Source organism: Acipenser ruthenus, chromosome 22, assembly GCF_902713425.1.
Source record: "Acipenser ruthenus chromosome 22, fAciRut3.2 maternal haplotype, whole genome shotgun sequence".
NCBI lineage: Eukaryota > Metazoa > Chordata > Actinopteri > Acipenseriformes > Acipenseridae > Acipenser > Acipenser ruthenus.
In genome coordinates, this window is record NC_081210.1 from 18,974,511 (window position 1) to 18,988,558 (window position 14,048).

Below are 14,048 nucleotides of genomic sequence, written 5' to 3' on the forward strand. Positions count from 1 at the left end.
ATATTAACTGAGAACCTTAGAGCATTAGCAAAAAAAAAAAATACTTTCTTTAGTTTTTAGAGTATAGAACAAATGTAATAGGACCCACCTTGCTCATATGTCTTATTAACCACACAGACTGTATTTAGTATCTGAAACAAAAAAAACAATGTGAATAAAACGGCAAGTTATCAAAAGCCATTTAAAGTAGAGATATCAAAAACACAAACCAAGTTTCAAGAAACCACTGGGGCAACCTTGCCCAGCACAAAGCAAATAGGCACAACTGTAAAACTGATGGGGACCAAGGTTGCATACAATTCAAAGGTTGCCCCAGAAACAACTGGGGCAACCTTGTGCCTATTAGCTTGGTGCTGGCCAAGGCTGCCCCAATTGTTTCTTCTAACTTGTATCAAAAACATAAGCTAAGCTAGAAGAAACAATTGGGGCAACCTTGGCCAGCACCAAGCTAATAGGCACAAGGTTGCCCCAGTTGTTTCTGCTAACTTGGCTTGTGTTTTTCATGCGTTTGATCCGCGTTTATTGTGTCTATATAAACATGGATATTCTCATAGAGATCAATCAATTTCTCAATACACCTCCATTGCCACGTAACTACAGACACCATTTCTCCAAGCTGTTTGAATTACTTTTATCACGTGACACCAACAGCCGTGCTTATTGGTTGATTCTGAGCAACTTGTCGCCCAGAATAGAGGAGAGCTCTATTTTCTGACAACCTGCCGTTTCTCGCAGATGAGAGACGATTTATCATCATAGATGGGGCGATTTTGTCAGACGGACATGTCGCAGGCGACAAAATCGTTATTGTACAGTCATCCTGCTTATTTAGAATGAACTACCACATGGGATTGGACCCATGAGAAATGCTGTACATGAGTAGGGGTCCCGTTTAGTCTGTACCCTCAAGCAAATCACTGCACAGAAGCATATAAAACCTTATGTCACAGCTGGGGGCCTTTTGTGCGTGGAACTGCACCTTAAACAGGGCTAGTAAGTAAAAAAAGATTAATAAAATCATTCATTTTATATATCAAATATGATTTTTTTCCATTTCTTCTCACAAACAAAGACTGCAGCTTGATTTTCAAACCAAGTTTGTGTTTGTACTTTTTTTTTTTTTGGAGCTGTCACACTCAATCATTTTCTAAATGTCTGCTCAGCATAAAAAAAACATGTTTTATTGTACAAAACTGTGGACACTGTGGTTTCCATGGAAACACTGACATCTGTGATATCCTGGTGGTGGGTGTATTGGGGGTGGTCTCCTTCACCATAACAAATACAAATAAATAAACCAAGATTCAAAATAAGGTGGTGGACAATTTAATTCATTGATTAATTTATATTTTGTCATGGAGTTCAATAGTCAAGTTACGACTGAGACCTAAACTGTTTCCATTTCAGAGTGAAATCAAGAGTCCTCAGTCCATCCTTTTTGTTTCCCAAAATATGGGACAATCATTTGTTTCCATTGTTTTATTGTTTCGGATTCAATGTTAGCACGCCACATTTGAAGCACCCTGTGAAACTCACTTCTTGCTGTCCTTATAAACACATCTTAGTGGTACAGATCCCTGAAACTAAATGTATGGAAACATTTAGTGATCAAGGAAAATGTATGCTTTCATTTAATTTCATTCTTGTTATCTATTTTCTTGTTCTTGATCAAGAAGCTGTAAATGCAACCCCACCTAAGCCCAACTACTTTGTGCATTAAGCTATGTAGGTGTCGGAAAACAACATGGTAGTAAAACAGCCTGTAATACAACATGTAATTAAAAACAAGGCGTGCATATCTTATTTGGCAGAGACGTTAATCATTGGTACCAAAGATTTGTGCTAATGAGCTGGAAATACCACCCTAGTGGCTCAGTGTTTAAGACTAAGTACCCTGTTCATTAAAAATGAACACGTAACACTTCTGAATTCAAATGAGGTGAATTAGGTAATCCATTCAATTTAGACAGCGCTTTTATCAATGTTAAAATAATCTTCATCGGGTGGTATCTCAAAGTATCTATGAGATAGATTAATGGTTCACCTCATTAAATACAAAATTAACACCCTGATATGAATATTGCACAGCTTTATGACCTGTGCATTATGCATGTTTTATGACGCTATTCAATTAAACTGACACAGCAGAAGTAGGGGAAAATCTTGTGTTAACATTATTAAGTTATTAATTTGATACCCCCAATACTATAGCTACAGGTTGAAAGTTACTCCATATAAAGACCCATTGCAGCAGCCAAAGTCATTTTCCTCTCCATTACCCTCCATTTCAGTTTTATTATTGACTGTCAGCCTTGTGATAAAAGCCAATTTCACACTCCTAAGTGTACGGTTTGGACAGACTGCCCCTTCTATACATTAAATGATGCTGGCTGGCACTTTTATAGACAAGGGTCAGTGTATTTGATTGTATCAGACAGGTAATGACAAAAAATAAGTTAATCTATTTAGATTATGTCAGCAAACTTGTGCAGTCGGTCACATATTTCATATCCTGTTACATGACTCTCTCAAACAGCTAGAACTAGTGAAATGGTCCTGAAATACAATTATTTAGATAGGTTGAGACAGTGATAGGCAAGCACAAGAGTTTTGAATTGTATGCGAGCGGCCATAGGGAGCCAGTGGAAGGAGTAGAACAGCGGAGTAGCGTGGGAGAAACGAGGAAGTGAAGTGGATAGAGATTACTTATATGACAGCAAGCTTCTAAACCCATCAAACAGCTGCTAATCGCAGAAGGGTAACATGTTGCATTAAGTGTTTCTAACTGTGCTGTAATTACACTAATGACAGTAATTACGCATATGGTTGTGTAGTTACTGTGCAACAACATGCTTCATTACAAAATGAAAAACGATGGCAGTTGTTAGAGTATATCATTTATAATATAATTGAAATGCAGCCACAAATGCAATGTAATTACAGTGTACTTAAAGACACAGTGTACATTGTTACCCACACAAGAGTTTGTGTTTTTGAATTTGCCGGTGTTCATATTTGTGTGAAATGAATAGTTTTGTAATGCAATGGTAGCTGCTATTCATCAAAGTAGCATATATGTTAAAGCTCTAGAAGAGTTCTGATGGAATATAACAGGAAGATCCAAATGCATGTTGGAAACAGAGGATATCCCATGAGTGATCTGTCTCAATATTTGAAGGGAAGTTATTTTAGCCTACACATATAACTTGTGCTTTTACACAAGTTTAGCGAAGCATGAGCCTGTATGTAAGGCTATTATACATATATCCTTGAATCAAATGCTGCGTACTTGCTTTGACCAAGCATTCATTGCAATCCCTTCCCTGTGAAAACTGGAATAATAAAAAAATTACAACAATTGAAAAACACTTCCAATGTCCAACCTTTCTTTCAACTTGACTGACAATTTTCCTTCTTCCATGGGATAATTAAATACCAATAGGTCCCCTGACTCATCCCCATGTTCACACTGTTCTCCACAGGCTCCGCTGTGATTTGCGACTCCAGTGTCTGGAGCTGATGAAAGGCACGGATTTGTCCGTTAAAAATATGTGATAGTATTCCTCTTTTATTTTTGTGGGGGACAATCGCTCACATAATAACTAAGGTCAATGACCTCCCTGCCATTTCCAATTAAGATATGGGAAGCAGTCACATTTCTGTAGTGAGATCCCTGCTTGACTAGAACTGAGAATCGTATTAAGGGTGCCACCACACAGCTACAATAAGTGTGTTGGGAAAAGATTGCTTTGCTTAAACATTATATTTTGTGATAAAAAGTTTTTTTTTTGTTGAAAACATGTAAGCTATATCAATAATGTATCTTTAATTATATATATATATATATATATATATATATATATATATATATATATATATATATATTTATAATGTTAATGTATCAATATATCAATAATATATACCAGAAATGTGCTTCATATATATTTCATACTGTAGCAGGGCCAAAAAAGAAATGATATCTCTGAAATATACAGTGCTGAAATACATTTGCAGCATGTGATTATTTGAAACCTGGGTGAATAACTTGCTTTTAAGGTCTTTTCAGACTGACAGGCTCAGAAAGCAGACACTACCATATTATTATTGTGAGTTTATGCTGGCTTGTTGCACAAAGGGGATGACGTGGCTAATTCAATGCATGAGTGCTTAAACTCCCTGATTTTATGGTAGGTACCCAATTTAATCTGAATCAATGAGTATCTAGTAATTACAACATTAACCACTTCTATTGCCCACCAGTGCTCTAAACTGCTAAGTTGCTTGCTTTTTCAACATGATAAACAATAATTTCATATTCACTGTGACTATCTCCATCACAATTGAAATAAAATCAAAACTAGAACAATGTTAATTCACAGAATCTACATTCTGTGAGGTAAGTACTTGACGCACTATCCTATTTTTGAGTGCTCTGCAATAGAGCAGAACCCAGTTAAATGACAATCATTTAACCCTGTGTTGCATACTCTGGATTGTATTTCGTTTTTCTGAGTGTACACCATCGTGCAGAAAGGGGTCTAAGTGACATCCATCACAATAAACATTTCTAGACTGTCAGAGCTCCACAATATGCTTATACTGTGCTTATACATCCTGAATCTTTATGTTTGTTGACCATGTTTTACCATGCCTTACAATGATTCACATGGTTAAAAAGAATAGTTTAATTTCTCATACCTTTTATGATGTTCACACTTATTATGAGTGAGTGATTCTTATTTTTGGTGTGCTCTTTGACATACATTCAGGAGTTGCTCTTCAGTTTTATTTGCCTACAGATTATACACACATCAAGCACAATTAAATCTTGTGATTTTTTAAAATCAAAATATATTGTTGTTAAATTGTTTTTGATTGTTAAGTTTAGTTATAGATACAAACTATACATTTCTTAGTGGACTGGGGTCCTCTCAAAATATCATTGCACATCCACCCCCTTAAATACATAGAAATGTGGGTGATTAATAAATGACACACCTAAACTTATAATCAAAATGGTATATACATAATTTTAGAGATAATTTTAGAGATAATAGAGATACATAATTTTCTTCCATCATTAACTGGGGCCACAGTTATAGTGCAGGAAATCTGAAATGCAGTCTTTCATCTTCTGTGCCCCCGCATACACACACACACACTCACACACACACACACACACACACACACACACGTACACCCACCCACACACTAAACAATGTATTTTTTAGTGGAGGCTGTAAGCTGTAGTAACATAATATACAATCCATGTTGTTTTAGAAATACATTTGCACTTGCTAGTGAGAGGCCTAAAATCATCAAATATTCTGAAGAACTATTTGATGCAAGATTGACAGAGAAAATAAAACTGCCTTTTCATCTGAACATTGATAATGTTTGGTTGCTAAAGTCTAACATGTAATGGGGCAATAGAAATTTGAATGAAGCTAGAAACAGTTATGTAAATTGGATGACTAAGTGTTCTATTTATAGATCTGGGAAAGTGATAGACTTTAAGAAGGAAACAATGCAATTAGAAGGAATACAATATGTTTGTTTTAAGGGAACTAGTATATTGTGATAGTTCTACTTTCAACTACTTTCAATATTTTAATTTGTACTGTATATGAAATCCCTGTGGTAACACATACACCAATATACATGTTAATAAATTGTTTTGAGTGAGTATTGTATTACTAGATGTATACTGTTTAAATTGCTTTTGAATGTAAGGCTCTTTTAATTGGTTAATGTTTCATAGAGTGGATAGCTTATTGAATAATATTGGTGATGCTGCATACTCTGTATGTCTTTTTTTTTTTTTACTGGAGCAGGAAACCAAGTCTTAAAAAACACACTCAACATATGAGCTCAAATGGCAGTCTAATGATCGATACACACATGCATGGCATCTCTAATGATTGTTTATTAGCATGTAGCTAAACTTCCGCAAATGGTTAATTGCATATTAATGTTATATTTATGGCACTCAAAATAAAGTGTTACCAAACTTTTTGGATGCAATTTCTCTAAAGCTTGTTCTTTCTGTTTCAGTGAGACTTCATGACAGTATCTCTGAAGAGGGTCACCACTACCTAGTCTTTGATTTGTAAGTACTTTGTGTTTTTACTTGTTCGGTATCTTTCCTCAGAATCATTTGTCGCTTGATTACTTTGCTGATGAGGAGAGCAATGAAGTGTGGCAGGTTAAGGCACCATATGATAAGCCACAAGACTAGCTGGTCGTGGGTTCAATCCCAGGTGGGGGAACACTACTGCTGTACCCTTGAGCAAGGTACTTTACCTAGATTGTCCCAGTAAAAACCCAACTGTATAAATGGGTAATTGTATGTAAAAATAATGTGATATCTTGTAACAATTGTAAGTCGCCCTGGATGAGGGCGTCTGCTAAGAAAATAATAATAATAATAAAATAATAATATATAGGAGTGTCACAAAGACGGCCAGAGTGGGTGGCGTCAGACCAGACAGGAATACACAGACACAGACAGTGGTTGTGATGAGCTGAGTGCAATGGCTGCACTCAGCGTTTATTAACAAAATAAAAGGTTTGAACAATGGAATACAAAACAGGACACGGCACTGGTAGCCAAAAGAAACATATAAACAAAACGGACTAAACACTTAACAAACGGTGCACGGAGACAAACAAACACGGTGAGTACAAACAAAACACTTATTATACGCTTTCTATTTACTTTACTTTCACTACTCTCTCTCTCACCCGTTCTCCTCTTCCGAACACCCAACCCTGACTGAACGAAATGTGCGTCTATATATACTATTGTGCTGGGATTCAATTACTAATTAATTATTCACTTGAATCCCAGCACGTGAATTAATTCTGTGCAACCCCGTGCTCACATATTACATTTAACCAGCACGTGAAGTGATTTGTGCTCTCCTCGTGCCTAAATATAAATCTACACTTTAAATACACGTGAAACACAGACCCGTTTATATCCCGTGTACCAATGACTATACACCAACATTACACACGCACGCAACATACAACACAGAACACACAAATGCACACAGGGGCGGGGCACTTTGCCACATATACCCCCCCTTGTGCGCAGCACACATGGCCTCAACGGCCACCTCCCCCCTTAAAAACCCAGCAGTCCAGGACAAAGTCTCGGGCTGGGAAGGGAGGCTTCAGTGGGCCCATGGCTGGCCATGCTGTCAGCACCCCTGCCGGTAGTGGCACGGCTGACAGCCTGTTGGTCCCGTCCTGCAGCGAAAAAGCTGCGGGGGCAGGTGGTCCCCCGACCTCCCCCTTCTTCGTAGCCGGCAGCTCCCTCCTGTGGGGCTCCGGCCACAAGAACTCCTGCAGCGAAACTGTTGCTGGGGAAAGTGGTCTCCAGACCTCCTCCCCCTTCTTCGTGGCCGGCAGCTCCCCTTTCTGGGGCTCCGGCCACCGTACTCCCTGCGGAGGTACGGGCAGCAGAGGCAGCTCCTGCTCCTCTGCTCCGGGCGGTGGCGGAGGCAGAGGCAGCTCCAGCTCCTCTGCTCCTGGCGGTGGTGGAGGCAGAGGCAGCTCCAGCTCCTCTGCTCCTGGCGGTGGTGGAACCAGCAGGCATTCACCCTCTGCTGGTGGAGGTGGGACCAGCAGGTATTCACCCTCTGCTGGTGGAGGTGGGAGGGGCAAGCAGTCCTCCCACTGCGGTGGAGGTGGCGGAGGTAGAGGCGATGGGGCTGATGCTGGCCACTCAGAGGGAGGCTGTGGCGGTGCTGGCTCCCTCTGCTGTGGCGGCTGGGCATGTGCGCGCCGTGCTGCCTTCAGCAGCATAGCTAGAGGCTGCTGGGGGACACCAGCATCCTGCCCTTCTCCCCCCCAAAAATTTTCAGGGGGTTGAGCCTGTAACTCCTCCCCTTCTGGCTCTTGGGACGGCACCAGCAGGTATTCACCCTCTGCTGGTGGAGGTGGGACCAGCAGGCATTCTCCCTCTGCTGGCAGCTTGGGTCCTACGGCTGTGGAAGCCCCGACTTCCCTCTTTTTGGGCTGTGGATGCACCGACTCCTCCCTTTTGGGCTGTGGACGCACCGACTCCTCCCTTTTGGGCTGTGGACGCACCGACTCCTCCCTTTTGGGCTGTGGACGCACCGACTCCTCCCTTTTGGGCTGTGGACGTTCGGGCTCCCCCCACTCAGGCGTAGGACGTTCGGGCTCCTCCCACTCAGGCGTAGGATGTTCGGGCTCCTCCCACTCAGGCGTAGGACGTTCGGGCTCCTCCCACTCAGGCGTAGGACGTTCGGGCTCCTCCCGCTTGGGCTGTGGACTCTCAGGCTCCTCCCATTTGGGCTGTGGACGCTCAGGCTCCTCCCACTCGGGCTGTGGACGCTCAGGCTCCTCCCATTTGGGCTGTGGACGCTCAGGCTCCTCCCATTTGGGCTGTGGACGCTCAGGCTCCTCCCATTTGGGCTGTGGACGCTCAGGCTCCTCCCGCTTGGGCTGTGGACGCTCAGGCTCCTCCCCATAACTGCGGAAGGGACAGTGGGCGAACAGGTGATCCTGGTCGCAGAGGAGGCACCCCGACGATGGCTTGTTACATCGCCGTGGATGCCTGGCCCTTAGGCGGCACTCCTCCTCCCTGTCCTTCACCTCTTTATCTGTCTCCCGCTTGGGCTGTGGAGGCAAAACCAGCAGGCATTCACCCTCTGCTGGTGAGATGGGGACAGCAGGTACTCCTCTGCTGGTGGTCCTGCTACCTGGGCTGCTGTTCCGTTTATCGTTGCCTCCAGGTAGCTGAGGAGAAACTCCACACCTTCCTCCAAGGTGTTTGGGGTGTGTTCCTGCTGATAGGCCTCCCATCTCTCACTGTCCATCATCCACAGGGCCCGAACGACTATGGGCAGAGCCTGGGCCTCCAGCCCAGCATTCTCCAGGAACCAGTCCCGCCATTTTGTGGCGTCTTCTGCCATTATATATATATATATATATATATATTTTTTTTTTAAACAAAACCCCTCCTGGTCTGACGCTTGGAGGCGCGGCTATCCCACGATGACACCACGTGTCACAAAGACGGCCAGAGTGGGTGGCGTCAGACCAGACAGGAATACACAGACACAGACAGTGGTTGTGATGAGCTGAGTGCAATGGCTGCACTCAGCGTTTATTAACAAAATAAAAGGTTTGAACAATGGAATACAAAACAGGACACGGCACTGGTAGCCAAAAGAAACATATAAACAAAACGGACTAAACACTTAACAAACGGTGCACGGAGACAAACAAACACGGTGAGTACAAACAAAACACTTATTATACGCTTTCTATTTACTTTACTTTCACTACTCTCTCTCTCTCTCTCTCTCTCTCTCACCCGTTCTCCTCTTCCGAACACCCAACCCTGACTGAACGAAATGTGCGTCTATATATACTATTGTGCTGGGATTCAATTACTAATTAATTATTCACTTGAATCCCAGCACGTGAATTAATTCTGTGCAACCCCGTGCTCACATATTACATTTAACCAGCACGTGAAGTGATTTGTGCTCTCCTCGTGCCTAAATACAAATCTACACTTTAAATACACGTGAAACACAGACCCGTTTATATCCCGTGTACCAATGACTATACACCAACATTAACACACACACGCACGCAACATACAACACAGAACACACTAATGCACACAGGGGCGGGGCACTTTGCCACAAGGAGGCAGTGTGGTCTAGTGGTTAAAGTCCAGGGCTTGTAACCAGAAGGTCACCTGTTCAAATCCCACCTCTAACACTGACTGACTTACTGTGTGACCCTGAGCAAGTCACTTAATCTCCTTCTGCTCCATCCTGCGGATGAGGTGTTAAATCAATGTCCTATTGTAAGTGACTCTGCATATAATGCACAGTTCACAGCCTACCTCTGTAAAGTGCTTTGTGATGGTGGTCCACTACGAAAGGCGCTATATAAAAAAGATATATATAAAAAATATAACCACCATTTTTCTTGAGGGCTTTTGTTATTAGCATACAGTAACACTAACAATGGCAGAAGACTCTAAGAAGGTAGTTCCAAACCTCATCATCACAGATTAGTTTGGTTAGCTATTTTCTTTTTCTTTCACAGCAGCACTGAGATATATTGTAAATGTATTGAGGCTGGAGTAGAGAGAAGTGTTTCCAACCACACATTTCTCAAGTGTATATTTAATTTATATAACCTATTGATTAACCAAGTCCACCATTTCCCATTTCATTACTCTATCGATCTCACTGAAAAAAGCCTTATTGAAATTGATCACCTCTATTCAGAAGGAGACAGTTCTCAAATTCAGTAAGATACCGCGACCCCACTACATCATGGCAAATGTGTTTATTAATAAATCATGTACCAATGTTTGAAGGAGATTTTTTTCAAAGCGTTTTACCTGAATATAGTCTTACATTTTCTGAAAAGAGCTTTAACGTCTTACAATCATGTTACAAAAGGGAGAAGCAAACTTTGAAATTGTTTAAAAATCAGGCTTGTACATTTTTCTCCTTTTACAAAAATAGGAAATAATTAAAGACTGGAGCAATACGTGATATGAATGTTTAATTTAAAGTACTATATAGATGCCATATACGATCCATCTGTCTGGCTTCCTCCTGTGCAAGCCTGTGTAGTTTTTTCCATGCTTCATTTTTCTTTCTTTTTGTTTTGCTTCTTGGACTTTGTTGATTAAACCTGCTTCTATATTTTACCATAAGATAGGTGGGGTCAGCAGAGTTCAAAGGTCACATTGTCACGATAGATCATGTTTAGGGCTGTATTTTTTTCACTGTAAAAATTACTTATTCGATAGCATTTCACTTTCTAAAAATGGTCACATTCAAAATTGATCATTTTCTCTAGAGTTATTATATGAGAAATTTTCCTAAATATTTTAATGCTTACCTGAAAAACAGTAAATACTAAATTATAGAATATTTAGTTTATGTCCACCTTTTAAATACATTCTATTTTTACCATCAGCGAATTATCAAACAAAATAAAAACAGAATAAATGTAAAAATAACAACAGAAACCTGGAATGCCTCTTTCTTGTACTGGACAGAACGATCATTGGCAGAATTTTTTTCTGATCTTTGATGCAGCTGGTGTCTTTTTCATTGAATATAATTTAAAGAAATCATGCAGCTCTATGCAGTGTGTTCAATCATTTACTGGAAGCAATATAAACTGGCTGCTGGTTCTTCCTGTAAATGCAGTGTAACAGGTAGTGCGTCAATAAGGGAAACGTTTGCTGTATTTATTTTAAAGTGATAAAAACATGTTTATTTACACAGCAATGGGTACATTTCATGAAAATCGTGATAAACGTGAAAAAAATACTTTAAAAAAAAAATAGATTAATGGGAATTAATGGTTGAACCCAGTGGAATGTTATATCCTCAAGCTGAGCCAACAGTGTAAAAGGCCATGTCCCTGGTTGTTTCTGATTGACAGTAATGAAAGCAAAAAAAAATAAAAAATCTTCATTCAAATGGGCATTTCCAAGATCAATGCATAAGTCCAGGTCATGGCATTCAATAATTTGTCATGCTGAAAATGGACACCTGGCTGATCTTCAATGTAATGATTTTCTTTGCAGAAATTAGAAGGTTGAGATTTCTTTGGCTTTTGAATGGGTTTTAGAGAGGTATGTGGTTAAACCAGCACATCTCCACAGTTTCAGTATCACAGTAATGGGTCACGTGTTGCTTCATAATGGATTGCCTTTTCCAACTTTTCAATAGACAAAATGATACTGAAATTCCAGCAAGGGCTGTCACTGAGTCAGGTCAAGTCAACATTTGAATCTATTTTGGTAATAATTGACGCCACAATTAAAATTATAAACGAAATGGAGAAAACTGCACACGGCATCTCTATAGCGCTAATAAAAATAAGTTTAATCTTAGACTAGGAGTGCTTTCTCACTTAATACAGTATGTGGCTGGCTTTAAGCCACACACACAGATGCATGCACAGAAAAAACTCAAAAAGCAGAGAGATTTTTCAGAGTGGCTGCAGAGATACTGTAACCTGAGCGGAAACACTGCAGATTATGCCATTCCAGTTGGCTGGCTTTCTGAAATGCATCACGGTGCTTTACAAGATATGAAATCTGTTACTGTACAGGTTGCATGTTAAAACCACCCCCCCGAGCGCTTGCAAAACAGTGCGACCTTCAGCTCAGAAATCAATTAGCCCCCCAGACCCATCCATCAGCTCCTAGTTTCTATCCTCTATTTCTTGCAAGCATACAGTGCCTTGGGAACAGCACAAAAAGAAAAAAAAGTACACACAAAAACACCCCAAAGCTATTAATATACAGTAGTTTGTGTTAGCAAATGTACTATTAGAATTAGACTTTTCAAATTCGACCATAAACCTTAACACATGAAAAAAAAAAAAATGGCAGTTTGACTAATTGTGTTGTTCCTTGACAATTATTTTACAGTTAATTTGCAGTTATACAGAATTATTTTACAGTTAATTCACAGCTATAGTTATGCAGAATTATTTTCCATAACTAGCTTGTGAAAATACAAACATGCCACAAATACAAGCCAGCCAAGCAGACAGCTGTTGTAATGAATAATGTATTACAATTTGAATTAAAAACGTAATTATAGTATGTCAACTAGTATTTGATGCATGACCGATTCAGATTTTTTTAAAAAAAAAATCAGTTTAAAAACTAAAAATTATTTTCAAGTAGGATAAACAGAAATACTATGGTTCTGTGTGGGTAACAGAAACAAGAATCAATAAGGAAGACAAAACAACAAAAGAGTGTTTTTTGTGTTACATAATAAGACCCATTATATATATCCTAAATGCTGCTCTTCAACAAGAATTGCAACAGCTGGAGATTAGTGTCTCACTTATGAAAACTGCATTGCAACATAATGTGAACCAGGGCTGTATATAATGTTTCAGCCATTCTGTCAAGCAACGCATTCACCCAAACATGTATATGACTAGAAAATGTACATGCTATAGTCATATATTATTATTGTCTTAGTAGATGCCCTTATCCAGGGTGATTTACAATTGTTACAAGATATTGCATTATTTTTACATACAATTACCCATTTATACAGTTGGGTTTTTGCTGGAGCAATGTAGGTAAAGTACCTTGCTCAAGGGTACAGCAGCAGTGTCCCCCAACTGGGATTGAACCCATGACCCCCTGGTCAAGAGTCCCGAGCCCTAACCACTACTCCACACTGCTGCCCCTATAGCACAATTTATGGAGGGTAGTTCATATTAGGCCCTTGTGTCTGCTCCATGTGGACTACCCTGTGGCCATATTTTATTTTTTAAGTTTCCGTTTTAAAACGGAGAAACAATTAAATGATATATATAGTTGCAGACATAAGTATTTGGGCAGTTAAAATAAAATGAGAAAAACCACAAAGAAAGTGATTTCTATCATTTCCAATTGTTCTTTTGAAAGATATAAATTAGAGATTCAGCTTTATAATAAAACAACAAATTATTACAAAACATGCATACAATGAAAAATAACATTGAAAAACTAATTTCATTCTTTGACAAAAGTATTTGGGCACCCTTACGTTAGCATTTTTTGTTTCCACCCTTTGCTTCCTTTACAGCTTGCAGTCTTTTTTGCCCATTCTACAACACATACAGCTTTGAGTTCTGCAACCGACTTTGGTTTCCTTTTTGCAACAGCAGCCTTCAAGTCAATCCACAACATCTCTCAAGTCTGGAGAAAAATAACATGCACAAACTAATTAAATACTTTGACAAAAGTATTTGGGCAATCAACATGTTTTGTATGAACCCATTCGTTGCTAATTATTGACAATTATCATGATTGAAAAACACCTGATGATAATTATAGAATAAATACATACATAATCATCAAGTGCTGAAAAATAAATGTGATTTAAAAAAGCAACAAAAACGGTTCAAACTAAAGAGTATAGCAACGATCACAAAAATTGCAGAAAGATTCGGTTTACCGAAAATCACTGTGTGGGCTATTATTATAACAGGAACTAATGCAGCCAGCTCCAGGT

At 39.7% G+C, this 14,048-nt stretch overlaps 1 protein-coding gene across 2 annotated transcripts in view; it reads left to right on the top strand.

The window, feature by feature from the left end:
- The window catches only part of LOC117431681 (calcium/calmodulin-dependent protein kinase type II subunit alpha-like), a 91,100-nt gene that overhangs the window by 42,433 nt on the left and 34,619 nt on the right, over window positions 1-14,048 (top strand). For both annotated transcript variants that reach the window (XM_058996073.1, XM_058996074.1), the window contains exon 4: window positions 6,055-6,109. In XM_058996073.1, the coding sequence (XP_058852056.1) occupies window positions 6,055-6,109 (55 nt within the window). The remainder of the gene's footprint in view (window positions 1-6,054; window positions 6,110-14,048) is intronic.